Source organism: Erythrolamprus reginae, chromosome 2 (assembly GCF_031021105.1).
Source record: "Erythrolamprus reginae isolate rEryReg1 chromosome 2, rEryReg1.hap1, whole genome shotgun sequence".
In the NCBI taxonomy this organism is placed as follows: Eukaryota; Metazoa; Chordata; class Lepidosauria; order Squamata; family Dipsadidae; genus Erythrolamprus; species Erythrolamprus reginae.
This window is the reverse complement of record NC_091951.1, coordinates 70,315,828-70,331,042: the sequence shown is the minus strand read 5'-3', so window position 1 is coordinate 70,331,042 and position 15,215 is coordinate 70,315,828. Positions and strand designations below refer to the sequence as shown.

At 38.1% G+C, this 15,215-nt stretch overlaps 1 protein-coding gene across 4 annotated transcripts in view; it reads left to right on the top strand.

The window, feature by feature from the left end:
- RAD18 (RAD18 E3 ubiquitin protein ligase) overlaps positions 1–15,215 on the top strand; it is a 138,452-nt gene that overhangs the window by 111,372 nt on the left and 11,865 nt on the right. For 2 of the 4 annotated variants that reach the window (XM_070738286.1, XM_070738285.1), the window contains one exon: positions 12,925–12,981. The exons of the other annotated variants lie outside the window; for them this stretch is intronic. In XM_070738286.1, the coding sequence (XP_070594387.1) occupies positions 12,925–12,940 (16 nt within the window). In that variant the 3' untranslated portion in view covers positions 12,941–12,981. The remainder of the gene's footprint in view (positions 1–12,924; positions 12,982–15,215) is intronic. 4 annotated transcript variants of the gene reach the window in all.

The following is a 15,215-nucleotide window of genomic DNA, read 5'->3' as shown; positions in this document are numbered from 1 at the left end:
GCCTCCAGGCCAATCTGGGGAATATGACAACAAGATGGTGGATGAAATTACCCAAATGGCAGTAAAGGGAGATATTGTGGTTATGGGTGATTTCAACATTTGTATTGTATTTGTATTTATTAGATTTGTATGCCGCCCCTCTTCGAAGACTCGGGGCGGCTAACAACAATAAAAAAGACAATGTGAACAAATCTAATATTAAAAATAATCTTAAAAACCCCAATTTAAAGAACCAATCATACATACAAGCATACCATGTATAAATTCTATAAGCCTAGGCCCTAGGGGGAAGGGGAAATTTCAATTTCCCCATGCCTGACGACAGAGGTGGGTTTTAAGGAGCTTACGAAAGACAAGGAGGGTGGGGGCAACTCTGATATCTGGGGGGAGCTGGTTCCAGAGGGTCGGGGCCACCACAGAGAAGGCTCATGCCTGATGTTGCCTGGAATATCCCCAGTGCCCTTACATGCCAAAGTAATAATATAGTAGAGGCCTTTACAGGAGCAGCTCTGGCATAGCTCGTTAAGACACCAACTAGAGGGGAGAATATTCTAGATTTAGTTTTTACGGATCTCCCTTTACTGCCATTTGGGTAATTTCATCCACCATCTTGTTGTCATATTCCCCAGATTGCCCTGGAGGCCTATAGATCATCCCAATTCTAATGACAGAACCTTCTTTATTTTGCATGCAAACCCAGAGAGTCTCCAGATCTTTACATGTATTTTGAATTAGTGTTGTTTTTAGACTTTCCTTAACATAAATGGCTACTCCACCTCCCCTTAAGGTGGGAGAAAATTTAGGTTTCAGTGACCATCTATATTTGTGGTTTGATGTAAAAACTGATTGTGAGCAATCCTCTACTGCAACCAAAGTATTGGATTTCAGAAAAACCAATTCTAATGCAATGGGGGAATATTTAAATAATGAATTAAAGGGGAGGGATAAAATGGCAGGAGCGAGCACCCAGTGGACTGTATTAAAAAAGGCCATCTTAAAAGCCACTGGACTATATGTAAGGCAAATAACTAAAGGTAAAAGGAAGAAATCGCTATGGTTTAGCAATAATGTAAGGACTATAGTCAATGAAAAAAAGGCTGCCTATAGGAGGTATAAAGAATCTGGAAGTATAGCTGATAGAGAGGTGTATAAAATGAGACAGAAGGAGGTGAAACAGATTATATATGCTGCTAAAGCCTCAAAAGAGGAAGAAATTGCCAAATCTGTAAAGAAGGGGGATAAAACCTTCTTAAGATATATTAGTGATAGGAAGAAGAAAAACTGCAGCATCACAAAGCTTAGTACTGGCAATAATACATATATTGATGGGAATAAGGAGGTCGCTGACCATTTCAATAGCTACTTCTGTTCAGTTTTCTCAAAAGACACCTTACAATATAATACTATAGATGGATATAGCATTGCTTCCAGCTGTACGGATTCAGCTCCAGTGATCTTAGAAGCCAATGTCTTAGAAGAACTTGAATGATTAAAGATAAATAAGGCAATGGGTCCAGATGGCATCCACCCCAGAGTTCTTAACGAACTCAGATTTGTCATTGTTACCCCCCCTGACTGATTTGTTTAACCAATCCCTGTTAACAGGAGATGTTCCTGAGAATTGGAGAATGGCTAGTGTTGTGTCTATCCACAAGAAGGGCAGTAGAGAAGAAGCTGGTAACTACAGGCCAGTTAGCTTGACATCAGTTGTAGTTAAAATGATGGAGACTCTACTCAAAAAGAGGATAAATCAGCACCTAAAAAACAATAACTTACTGGACCCAAATCAGCATGGCTTTACTCAAGGTAAATCATGTCAGACTAATCTCATTGACTATGTCACAAAGATGTTTGATCAAGGTGGTGTCATGGATATTGCCTATCTGGACTTCAGCAAAGCCTTTGATACGGTTCCACATAAAGAGCTGATAGATAAATTAGTGAAGATTGGACTTAATCCCTGGAGTTCAGTGGATTTGCAGCTGACTGAAGTGTAGACATCAGAGAGTTGTTGTTAATGGCGAGTATTCTGAGCAGAGACAGGTTACAAGCGGTGTGCTACAAGGGTCTGTTCTGGGTCGTATTCATTTTAATATGTTTGTGAGTTACATAGGGGAAGGTTTGGTAGGGAAGGTTTGTCTATTTGCTGATGACTCCAAAGTGTGCAGGGTTGATATTCCTGGAGGCGTCTGTAATATGGTAAATGATTTAGCTTTACTAGATAAATGGTCAAAGCAATGGAAACTGCAGTTTAATGTTTCCAAATGTAAAATAATGCACTTGGGGAAAAGGAATCCTCAATCTGAGTATTGTATTGGCAGTTCTGTGTTAGCAAAAACTTCAGAAGAGAAGGATTTAGGGGTAGTGATTTCTGACAGTCTCAAAATGGGTGAGCAGTGTAGTCGGGCGGTAGGAAAAGCAAGTAGGATGCTTGGCTGCATAGGTAGAGGTATAACAAGCAGGAAGAGGGAGATTGTGATCCTGCTATATAGAGCGCTGGTGAGACCACATTTGGAATACGGTGTTCAGTTCTGGAGACCTCACCTAAAAAAAGATATTGACCAAATTGAACGGGTCCAAAGATGGGCTACAAGAATGGCGGAAGGTCTTAAGCATAAAACGTATCAGGAAAGACTTAATGAACTCAATCTGTATAGTCTGGAGGACAGAAAGAAAAGGGGGGGGGCATGATTGAAACATTTAAACATGTTAAAGGGTTAAATAAGGTTCAGGAGGGAAGTGTTTTTAATAGGAAAGTGAACACAAGAACAAGGGGACACAATCTGAAGTTAGTTGGGGAAAAGATCAAAAGTAACATGAGAAAATATTATTTTACTGAAAGAGTAGTAGATCCTTGGAACAAACTTCCAGCAGACATGGTTGGTAAATCCACAGTAACTGAATTTAAACATGCTTGGGATAAACATATCTATCCTAAGATAAAATACAGAAAATAGTATAAGGGCGGACTAGATGAACCATGAGGTCTTTTTCTACCGTCAATCTTCTATGTTTCTATATTTCTATGTTTCTAGTTTTTCATTATTCTTACATTATTAGATTAACACTATACAATGTATGTGAGTTCTCTGGCCCAAAATATTTATAATGTAAGAATTGGGTCAAGTAAACAGAAAATAATTATGGGATTATACTTTTTAGATTTAATTTATAGTAGGGTACAGTGACGGAGAATTGAGCTAAGGGCTTTAGAGAAACAAACTGGTAAAATCAATGGAATCATCTGTCTCTGAATGTTAGGTTCTGAGGTGACCTGCACATTGATCTGCAGTTTTTTCAGACATTGGTTGGGTGCACTAGCCGACTAGATGTTGGATTAAGTGTCCCGTTGTCTAGTCTAATAAGGCATTTGCACAGTCTCATGGACATGCATCACTGTTATTCTGTAGACTAAATAATTTATTTTTATGATTAATAATTTATGTTTCCTGTTGCTTATTTGACAAACATTAAGTGTTGTACCTCATGATTCTTGACAAATGTATCCTTTTTTTTTAATGTACACTGAGAATATATGCACCAAAGACAAATTCCTTGTGTGTCCAATCTGACTTGGCCAATAAAAAATTCTATTCTATTCTATTCCCATGCCAGATTTAGTTTTATTAATTCGCCCGTCAAGAACATTGTTGCCTCTTCCATTATGGTGGGGCTTTAGAGTCTTTATTTATTAACAAAGCTATTCAGGCATTCTGCGGACATTGATGACAGAGCAGTATCTCAACTCTCTTATTTGAGTAAGGATTCAAATATAAAGGCAATTATATGAAGGCAGTTTTTCTTTTTAAACAATTAGGTCGTATAAAATGTAATTGTCCCACCCAAGCAACAACAAACCAATCTGCTACCTCTTTGTGGCAAGAAAAATTTCAGTTTAACATTTTTATTGAGTTATAAAGTATTATAAAATACAGAATTACAAAAGTACAGTAATAGAAAAGCAGTAAGGGAGAAATGGGGAAGAGAAGTGAGGAACGATAAGAAAAAAGAAAAAGTAGCACTGTCTTCCCGACTCTATGTTACAGTAAAATAAAGCATTAACATCAAATCACAACTTTTTGCCTTTTCATAATAATATGTAGAAGCCATTTCTGCAAAGGTCTATCAATCTACTCGATAAAACCCAAAATCAAAGTTTCTTTCTTTTCCACATCAAGCACGAAGTTCAGAAACGGTCTCCATGTGGAAATAAAAGTACTTCTGTTCTTTTCTTTAATCAAAATAGTCAGTTTTGCCATTTCAGCCAACTCCATCAATTTCTGCTGAAAGAGAGTGATTAGCCAAATTCACCCAGCTGTTTTTCATGCCTAAGGTGGGACCAGAAGTCACCATCTCTTTGTTTCTATCCTTGTTTCTAACCTGGTGCCTTAACCCCTGGAAATGGCACCAAAATGACTTTATTTCAACTCAATTAAGCTACATCATTGTTTTTAATTTAGAAGGATTGTAGTTTTTAAATCTGTAGAATACTATGCATTGTCACAAGATAATTTTAATGGGCTGCCAAGTAGGTGACAACTTTTTGTTTTACTGTGCAATAATAATAGGAAATGTCTAAATTTCCACTTAACCGGGTTCTGCATGATAAATTAAAGAGGCAAGAACATATATTAAGCAAATTGAATTACATTTAGAATTGTAGCCGTATCCATCACACAGAGTTTATTACTCTTCAGCAATAAATAAAAAATGCAAAGTAGGCTATGTTAAACATAAGAGCATTTTCTTTAACAAGTAAAACCCCTTGGATTCTGCACATATCTTTTTTTCTCTTCTAGTCCAGTTTCTGTCACCTTGCTGTATTTTATTCATTTAATGTCTTTTTAATTGTGAGTTTCTCAGAGTCATTGAATGTCAGGTGGTATATTGGACGGACAGACAGATAGACAGACTGACTGACCGACCAACCAGAGACACAGACAGACAGAAGACACAGATGGATGGATAGATAGATAGATAGATAGATAGACAGACAGACAGACAGACAGACAGACAGACAGACAGACAGACAGACAGACAGATCCAAAGAGTGGGTTTGTGCAAGAAAATTCTTTTTTTCAAGTTCCTGTATAATGTGTGGTCTGCTGCAATCCTATGCTGCAGGTACACAGCATGGCAGATCATGCCTTATCTTTGGAATACAAAATCCTAAGTTTAGAAATAAATGGGGAATGCATAATTTAAAGTTTCAGACAGTATATTGCTCTAAGAACTTTTGTAATTTGTGAACGTTTAAAATTTATTTTTAATCCATTTCACAGTCACTCATGACTACTAAACAACTGTGGTAGGGAACCTGACTATTATTATAAATGTTATATATGCATTGTTATATCACACCTTTCCTTGCAAGCATTATGATTGTTTAAATTATACTATTTTGGGGTGGGGGGTTCTATACTTTTCAGAAAGTTTCAATTTTTAACTTGCCTCAATACTTGTTCTTGGCTTCATTTTACATAATCTCAGCCAATGCACATTTTCTTCTTCAATAGTTTGTTTGATTTCAAGTAAACCTATGGTGTTTCCACTATTCAATTTTGTCTTCAGCCCTTTTTTAAACTAATCATGTTTTCATCCATTTTTTTCCCTAACAGCAAAATGTCCAAATTCTTGTAGGCTTCATCCTGATAGCTCTTGATGGCTTGGCCATTTAGCATTTCAATTCCATTACTGTTTATTATTATTATTGTGGTTGGTCGTGTGGTCAGCCAGATGGTTAGACTGGATTTGCTTTGATTTGATCTAACATATGCAGATGATGTTTAATGATATTAAAGTTAATACCAGGGGATGCAAGTTGCACTTTGCAATTGGTTCATAGTGGTTTTATCAATGACAGTGGTATTCAAGTAGTGCTCCAGATATTTTGGAATTGTAATTAAAACACTTATTACTGTTGGTAATATCAGATGATTATTTCCTGGTTTTCAATAAGTGAGCAATTTTTCTTCCAATTGTCCTCTGGTTGCAGGTCTTGGTTGCTTAGCCAATAGTTTTGAATCCTGTGACCCACTTGTCATCAGATATTCAGGAACCAAAGTGGATAAAAAATCGATGATTTTTTTTTAAATTAAAAATGGATTTTAAAAAAATTAAAAGTGTTTTTTTTTATCAAATTTATTTTAATAAAATTGAGTAAAAATGATCTAAAGTTTTCTGTTTAAGATACATTAATAATTTAGTTTATTCAGCATGGAATGAAGCTTAGTTATGTACTGGTCCATGAGGCTGTATATTTTGCAATAAATTCTTTCAATCAATCCAAGCAAGCTGAGATAATATGCACTGCCTTGATGCATTCACACAATTTCACAGTAACCATGCCATAAATCATAAAATAAAGTTCAGGAATATTCCTTTATCCCATTGTTTTGCAAATCTAAATACACTACAAACTGTAGGATTGTTTGAAGAGAAATAAATCTGTACCACCAGGTTCCAAGTGTGAGAAAGAAGGGCAGGCAGTAAAAATGAAAGTTAAACCTAAGTAGCTTATAAATATAATATTAAAGAGCACTTGTCATTTCAGATCCATCATGGGAACACCTGTTAGTGGGCATCCACTTACCTACTGCCTGCCACGTCCCTCACCTTGTTGTGTCACTGCCGCATCACCAGCTGTCCCGTTAAAGTGAATGGGATGGTCGGTGAGTCAACTGCAGGTCAGAGGAACCATTGTGGGACAGAGATGACAGTTGCTCTTCAAAAATTATGATTTAAATTGAATTGATTTAAATCTAGCCTTTTTACTAGTGATTTAAATCAACTTGATTTAAATCAAATCCACCCTACCAGGAACTCCAAACATCAAGCACATGTCTTATTTGATCAGGGTGACAACTTCCAGTTTCTGTAAGTTATGTCTCACTGTATTGTTTATGAGAGAGACACTCTTCATCTGGATCCTTTGATGAGACCTGTCTTCTATGTTTGACCTTCTGGAATAGCTCTCATCCTCCTGTGATTATGCAAGCCTCACAATAACATCAAGGTAATGGCTCAGTGGAATATTATTATCATAATTTTAATTAAGAAGCTTGAAAGCTTTATTTAGATTATTTTCTTTTAATTTGTAAACTTTTGAACATCTACCACTCAAAAGAACAGCATATACTTTGGTTAAAGTTTTTGCAAGTAACGAATGTGTGTGATCCAGGATTTATAATCCATCCAAGTGATATATAGCTGGTGTAGTGTAGTGGATGTAAAGGAACATTGAAACCAAGGAATTGACATGAAGCACATGGTTTTATAGATACTTCTGTTGGAGATTCCAATTCTGCAATAAACAGTACTCAATATCAGTTTGATATTCAAAAACTCTTGATGAATACCATGTGTTGGATCTATGATTGTAGGTAACAATTCCTCCAGCAGTAATAACTGATATTTTCCATTTAATGCATACTCACTCTCCAAAGAAAGTGCATCAGAATTCTTCTTGAGCCCACCTACTTACAACCTCTTGACCATGTAGTCAAAGCTTTAGAAATAACTGTCCCTATTTTTCATACCACTATTTGCCAAAGTCCTCTCTAATTATAGCGAAAACAAACAATTCACAACCATACTTTCAGGTCCTGGTCGATAATTCATTTTATAACTGGAAAAAAAATAATATTGTCCATGATCTGGCAAGAACTATGGTGGCTCAGTGGTTACAATGTAGTAATTGCAGGATAGTTCTGCCGACTGCCAGAATTTGATTCTCATCAGTTGAAGATTGACTTGGCCCTCCATCCTTCTGAGGTCGGTAAAATGAAGACCCAGATTGTTGTGGGCAATATAGAGAGGTTTGTAAAGCACTGCGCTTCACAGTGCTTTACAGACCTTAGAGTCTGTAAAGTGGTATGTACTGTGAAGTGGTATGTAAGCCTAAGTGCTATTGTTATTATTTCCCATTGAAGCTCTATCCCTTGTAATCAGAATGTAAATATTCAGTTTGTGGCTTAAAGATATGGCTTATTGGTACAGCATCCATGTCTCTAAGGCCCAAATCAAAGCTAGTTCCTTCTTCTTTCTCAGCCATTTAATATTTTTTCAGCATCAATTAGTGGTACTTACGTCTTCTCTGTTATATCCTCATAAATGTATAAATACAGCTGTCAATGCAGAATAAGAAGCTTCTATTGCACAATGAAATGTAATGCAGAACTATTAATAATAAGATATTTCATATTTTCAGAATACTTTTAGGTCTGCTTCTGTTCATTTTCTTTCCAGGAGAGACTATCCAAGAGGAATATGGGATAATGAATGAATTAAGGTTCAAAAGTAACATATCATTTTCCCATCATAAGCCACTGATGCTTCTATATTTGCCACATGACTATGAACAGCTGCAAACCTGAAATTAAATGTCTCCTAAAAAAGAAAGTTTGCTTTCCCTAATTCACATTTATCAAATTAAACTTTACAGTATTATATAACTATATTATACTGTATATTATATATATATTATATATACTACAACCCAAAAGTTACTTTGAAGCTCCTCCACTATACTCTGAAAAACAATGAAATCATCCAAATAAAATTGAATCTCTTTTCAATGTTTTTAGATTTTTGGCATTTTTAAAAAATATGCTGCGTGCTAAAATGAATCCATGGGGAGACTGTTTAAAATAGACAAGTTTCTCATGTAATAAACACAGTAAGGTCTTTATTAATTTTCTGAAAAACAACTTGCTGGTATGCACTCTGCAAATCAGGAATACAAAACATCTTTGCCCTTTGCAATTCTACAAATGCTTTTATGTGCAGAACAGATAATATTACATTACAATAAATTCATTTTCCCTGTTAAATTGATACTCCTGTTTTACCTTTTTATCACTACAGCAGGTAAAACCCATTCTGCATCAATAATATCCCTCTGCCTGAAATCCTTTGTCTTTTGACATACACCTCTCAGTATTGCAAGTTCTTCTGTACACAAGCATCTCCTCGTTTTCCATTGTTTAAAAGTACTAATTATTATTATTATTATTATTATTATTATTATTATTATTATTATTAATTAGATTTATATGCCACACCTCTCCGTAGACTCGGGGCCGCTCACAACAGTGATAAAAACAATACATAATGACAAATCTAATAATTAGAATCTAAAATAACAATAGTACATTTAAAAAGTCTAAAAAGCAAGGAACCCCAATATAAAAAACATACATACAGTCATATCATGCACAAAAAATTCCATTGGAACAGTCCAATTCCTTTTCATGCCAGTACCACTGAAACTGATGCTTGTCCCACAACAGTCTTCATTTAACCAGACAAAACATGTCCTTCCAGTATCCCAGCAAATACGTTTCTAAATTAGCAATATCTGTTGAGTCCAATTTGCCTCTATACCAGGGTATAAAACTCAAGGCCCGGGGGCCTGATCCGGCCCACAGGGTGCTTAGATCTGGCCACCAGGGCCACCTTGGAAACAGCGAAGGACTAGCCTGTAGTGCCTCTGCCAGCAAAAATGGAGCTCAGGAGGGCTGTGAGCTCTGTTTCGCTGGCAGATGGTTGCAGGAGGCCGTTGCAGCCGAAAAAGGAGGAGGGATGTTGAGCTAGCAGTGCCACTCTAGCCACACCCATTCCCCCCCGTCAAGGTCAGACACAACCCCGATGCAACCCTCAATGAAATCAAGTTTGACATCCTTGCTGTACCTGTTTTTTTTTAAATGAATTCTATGAATTTGTTTTAAAGACATAAACAACATATTTAACATTTCTTAAAATCTTAAGACCATTTTTTAATGTAATATACCACAGTCCAAGTCTCTGTTCTAATTTTCGAACACAGCGTGTTACCCATTTTTAATTTTCCTGCTTGAACAGAAGCCACTTGTTACTCTGCATTTGTTTCTAGCACAGAGAGAAGCAGGGAGAGCAAAGTTTCTTTCTAGGAAGTTGATTGGATGATTTTCCTTACAAGATTTGAGCTTGAAAACTGGGCACGGAGCCCTTCCTCCCCTTTATTTTTCAATAGATGGAGTAAAGGTATTACTTCTGAGTTTCCCAGTATCATCACGAGGGTTCTACGCCAGCATCCAATGCCCCTCTGCATTAGCTAAGAGGATGCGAAAAAATGCACCTCTCCAGAAAATGACAGCTAATAAAATTCTAAGTGCGTTAATACCACTTGGGAGATGCTTTGTTGAATTAGATGGAAAACATGCGTAAACATTATTTTTGGAACAAGATTTTGATCTCATTAAAAGGTCCAGAATATAGTGCTATTGTTAGTTTAAAAATACTGACAATTGGAAGGATTTCAATAAAGAACAGCATATAAAGGATTCACATAGGAGAGTATATTAACAAATGTTATTCTTACTGGGAAATCATTTATCTTGGAAGCAATTTAAATGGAAGTAACAACAGCAGTGTTTAAGATGTGCATAGCATAAATTGTGTTTAGTTAGACCTATTTCCAAAGAAAGATTATAAAATTGCAGTATCAATACTATAGAATTAGAGCAATCTCATTTATTGGCCCACTCGGTTTGAAAAATATGAATATGACTTACAAGCTCATAATGTAAAAGAAAAGTGTTTCATCAGCAGAATTGATTTATGGGGGTCCATGAGTGAGGCAGCTGTTTTTTTTAAAAAAAGAACCACACATACTGTCTGACAGTCTGGAGAGTTCTAAGTTGGTAAAACTGACTTTATGTTATTGCAGTGATTTTATTTATTTTTCTTCTCTGTGATGCTTTATGTAAGCTTATTCTTAAAGAACGATTTAGGTAACAGTGGTAATGTATGTGTATAAATTCTTAAATTCACATTAAGAATTTTTAAAAAATAACGCTGTGATTCATGGCTGACAGTGTTGAAAATTGCTTTTCGAAAGCAGAAACCAGAGTATTGGCTTCTATTCTAATTTTGATTTTGTGAACAACAGTTTTTCTAGAGTAGTATTGCCAAGTGAAAACAGCACATTGAATGCATTGGCTTACTTATTGAAATATTATGATGCATTTCCCCTGACTAGCAAAAATTATGTCATCAAATCCAAAGGCCATTTACCATCTTGACTATTGGCATCATCAGAAGTTCAAGGACTGAAGCCTTTTGTTAACTTAGATCTTGTTGTTGATATGATCTGCATATAGATTTGATTGCAACATCCGGTGAACAAATATTTAATAAAATACTAAAAACGAAAAATAAAAAACTACTGTCCCTTCTTTGGCTTGGATTAAATATGTCAGAACAAAATTATCTGAAAAATGAAGAAGGTGCAATTTTACTTGAAATGCAGTTCTGATCATGTACTTTCTCTAAGGAAATCTTATAGGTGGCTCTGGGGAAAAAATAGAAGTTGTGGGCCATGCATTATGTTCATCTGAAAAGAAGTGTAGTTATTATTCTTCCTAAAAAGGAGGCACTACCATTTTTTAAAATAATAATTAGCATATTTTTTCTCCTGTTTGGAGAGAGAAGTCTTTGAAGCTACTGCACACAAACTTCTATCATATCCATTATTATTTCTGTCAACCAACAAAAAAGTTATGTTTAACATGTTTTGCAAATACAGTAAGAGGTCAAGCAACTCCATGTAAAAATCCAATGGGAAAAGATCAAAGCAGTTTTTAAAGAAAAAAGTATCTTAAGAAAAACAGAGATCCATCCTCTTACATGTTTTTGTTTTTGTCTTGTTCTATTTTATTAAATTTACTGTAGATACATTACCTTACCATCCCTCATAGAATACTAGTTTGCTACTTTGCAATGACGGGCAACTGATTTTATCAAACGAGCCCATGTTTTATATTTTATATCTACTAATACACATCATTATCTGTATACAGTGATCCCCCGAGTTTCGCGATCTCGATCTTTGCGAAACGCTATATCGCGATTTTTCCACCCGATGACGTCACTCCCTTCCTTTCTCATCTTTCTTTCTCTCTCTCTTTCTCTGTCTTGCTTCTTCCTCTCTCACACTCTCTTCCTCCCTCTCTCATCTCTTTCTTTCCTTCTCTCTCTTTCTCTATCTCTCCCCCTCTTGCTCTCGAGCGGCAAGCGAGCAGCCGGGCGGGCGGGTGAACGGGCAAGCGAGCGGCCGGGCGGGCGGGTGAACGGGCAAGCGAAGCAGGCGGGCGAACGGGCAATCGAGCGGCCGGGCGGGCGGGTGAACGGGCAAGCGAAGCGGCCAGGCGGGCGAACGGGCAAGCGGAGTGGCCGGGCAAGCGGAGCGGCCGGGCGGGCAGGTGAACGGGCAAGCGAGCAGCCGGGCGGGCGGGCGAACGGGCTAGCGGAGCGGCCGGGCGGGCGGGTGAACGGGCAAGCGAGCAGGCGGGCGGGTGAACGGGCAAGCGGCAAGCGATCTTGGGGTTTCCCCTTTGCCTGGGCGGCGGGAAGACCCAGGGAAGGTTCCTTCGGCCGCCCAACAGCTGATCTCCGCAGCGCGGCAGCAGCGAGGAGCCGAAGATGGGGTTTCCCCGTTGCCTGGGCAATGGGGAAACCCCATCTTCGGCTCCTCACTGCTGCCGCGCTGCGGAGCAGATCAGCTGTTGGGCGGCCGAAGGAACCTTCCCTGGGTCTTCCCCGCCGCCCACACGCAAACTCCACCATCTGCGCATGTGCGGCCATGGAGAAGGGCGCGCATGCGCAGATGGTGTTTTTACTTCCGCACCACTACATCCCGAAAAATCGATTATCGCGAGGGGTCTTGGAACGGAACCCTCGCGATAATCGGGGGATCACTGTATTTCCATTGGGTAGCAAAGAAAAACCTTATTGCCAAAAATAGAAAATTGATTTTTTATTTAAATAAATAATGTCACTTTCCTTTCCATGCAATCTACCATTTTTCAATTGTTCAATTTTCTACTGAAAATAGTTATTAGTTTATTGTGTTAATTTCTTATCTGGTTGGAATCTTTTTTGTAGGGAGTACTCTCCATAATATGAGCACTTCAAGAGAAGGATTATCCAGTGATTTGTATGGTAAGATGTAAATTCTATAAAGCTGTACTTTATCAGTCTTTCAGGTTGTGGCAGTAAAATGCACACAAACTCACCTAGACATGCAAGCTGCGTTTATTATGGTTGTGGCATTTTAGATGCCATTTTGACTAAAACAAGATGGATCAGTAAGCCTAAATAAATCAGGAGTTTTCAAAGTTTAGGATGCTGTAATCCCCCCACCCCAATGAAAAATGAACCTTCCCCTTTTCCTCATAAACAAACCTAGTGATTTCAGTGGGGCAATAAATAAACATCCTCCACATGCCTTCAGTAATTAAGTTCAGTTTCCCTAGGTCCCAGGGCTACTATGCTTTATGATTTCTCCTGTCTTAAGGGAATCCAGTCATGAGAAGGCACACTGGGCGTGTAGAGGTCTGCAAAACAGGTTGCAGAATGAATAGGCTACATTCTTATTCTGCATGGGCAAGCATTTTCCAACTAAAGCAAGCCATTAGTAATCTGAGTTTCCAGCCTTCCTCAAATGTGCTGGTGGATTACCCACCTACAATTTGAGAATCTCTGCAGTAGATGTTGTGATTCAGCCTGCGGCTCCTCAGGGACCGGCTGTGTCTCTGCTGGATCCATGCCCAGAGGAGGAGGACAGTGAACAGGAGGGGGAGGACCAGGCAGACGGGGGAGAGGAAAGTCAGGAAGAGGAGGAGGGAGAGCAGCCTGAGAGCCCCGTGGGGGGGGGGGGGCTCTCCCCAGCTAGTAGCTTGGACTCATTGGATGAAGAAGCACAGGCTATAAGTGACACGAGACAGCGACGTGCAGCTCAGAGACGGGACCAATTAGAAAGGTATTTGCATCACTGAATTGGCAACAGCTGGGTTTGGGTGTGGTTCTCCTCAGCAGGGTTTAAAAGGCAGGCCCGCCCTTGCAGCCTTGTGGAGCGTTATCAACTGGAAGTTTTGTGACCCTGCTTTGCTTCTCGGCGTCTCTGATCTTGGCTTGTGGCCTAGAAGTCTGAAAGACTTGGGGGAGGCGTGGGTTTGTTATCTCCAGCGTTGTTTTTGACAGCAAGAATCCTGTTTTATTTCATGGCCTTCGTGAAACCTTTGTGAAGTTCCAGCGTGTTTCTGTCTGTAAGAACAGTTTCTGTTACCTGTGTTTGCTTTGAATTATATAAACTGCCTTTGTTTTTTACCAGTGTGTCTGGATTCTCTTTTTGGTTGGTGTTGGCTTCTGGAGGGACCCAGACAGAACAGTAGATAGGAGGTTTTCTTTTTTTCTTTTGTTAAATGAGCCAAGGTGGCGCAGTGAGTAGAGTGCAGTACTGCAGGCCACTAAAGCTGACTGCTGGATCTGCAGGTCAGTGGTTCAAATTTCAGCACCGGCTCAAGGTTGACTCAGCCTTCCATCCTTCTGAGGTGGGTAAAATGAGCACTCGGATTGTGGGGGCAATATGCCGGCTCTGTTAAAAAGTACTATTGCTAACATGTTGGAAGCCGCCCAGAGTCTAAGGAAAAGGACGGCATGAAAAATCAAATGAATTAATGAATGAATGACCATGGAAAAATATTGCAAGAAGGAAAGTGAGAACAGGGTAGAAAAAAATCAAACTTTTTTAAAGTAACTGACATCAGGTAAATTTATATTTATTATGCTATTTGTAATGTGTATTTTTCTCATTCATGATGTTCATAAATTATTTCATGATATTTTTCATATTATACTTGTAATTGATAATTCCCATCCAGGGTTTTTTTTAAATGAAAGTCATGCTACTGAAATTATTTCAGTGAAGTTTATTTTAAGTTGAATGTACTTTTCACACCAAGCAGAATATTTATATTCAGATAATGGCTTTGGGCCTGACATTACCTTTACAATTTATTCATACTTGGTAAAATAATTGATTTTTAGCTTCTAATATATTGCATTATACTTCCTTCCTTTTGGTAAAAAGATAAATAAATTAAATGCCAGATATTTGGCTCCAGTAGCATCTTATGTAAGACCTAGAAGCAAAAGGTAGAATGGATTGGTAATTTGAAAAGTACCAATATATTAAATGGAGTACCTTAATTATTTATTTGCATAGACTCTTAGAACAAAGATGGATTTCTTTCTGCAGAATCTTAGAACAAATAGAGATGTGAACAAAAACTGAATTTTGGGAAGTGTCCTTTTTTGTGTACAGTGATCCCTCGATTAGCGCGGGGGTTACGTTCCAAGACCTCCCGCGCTAATCGATTTTCCGTGTTATAGTG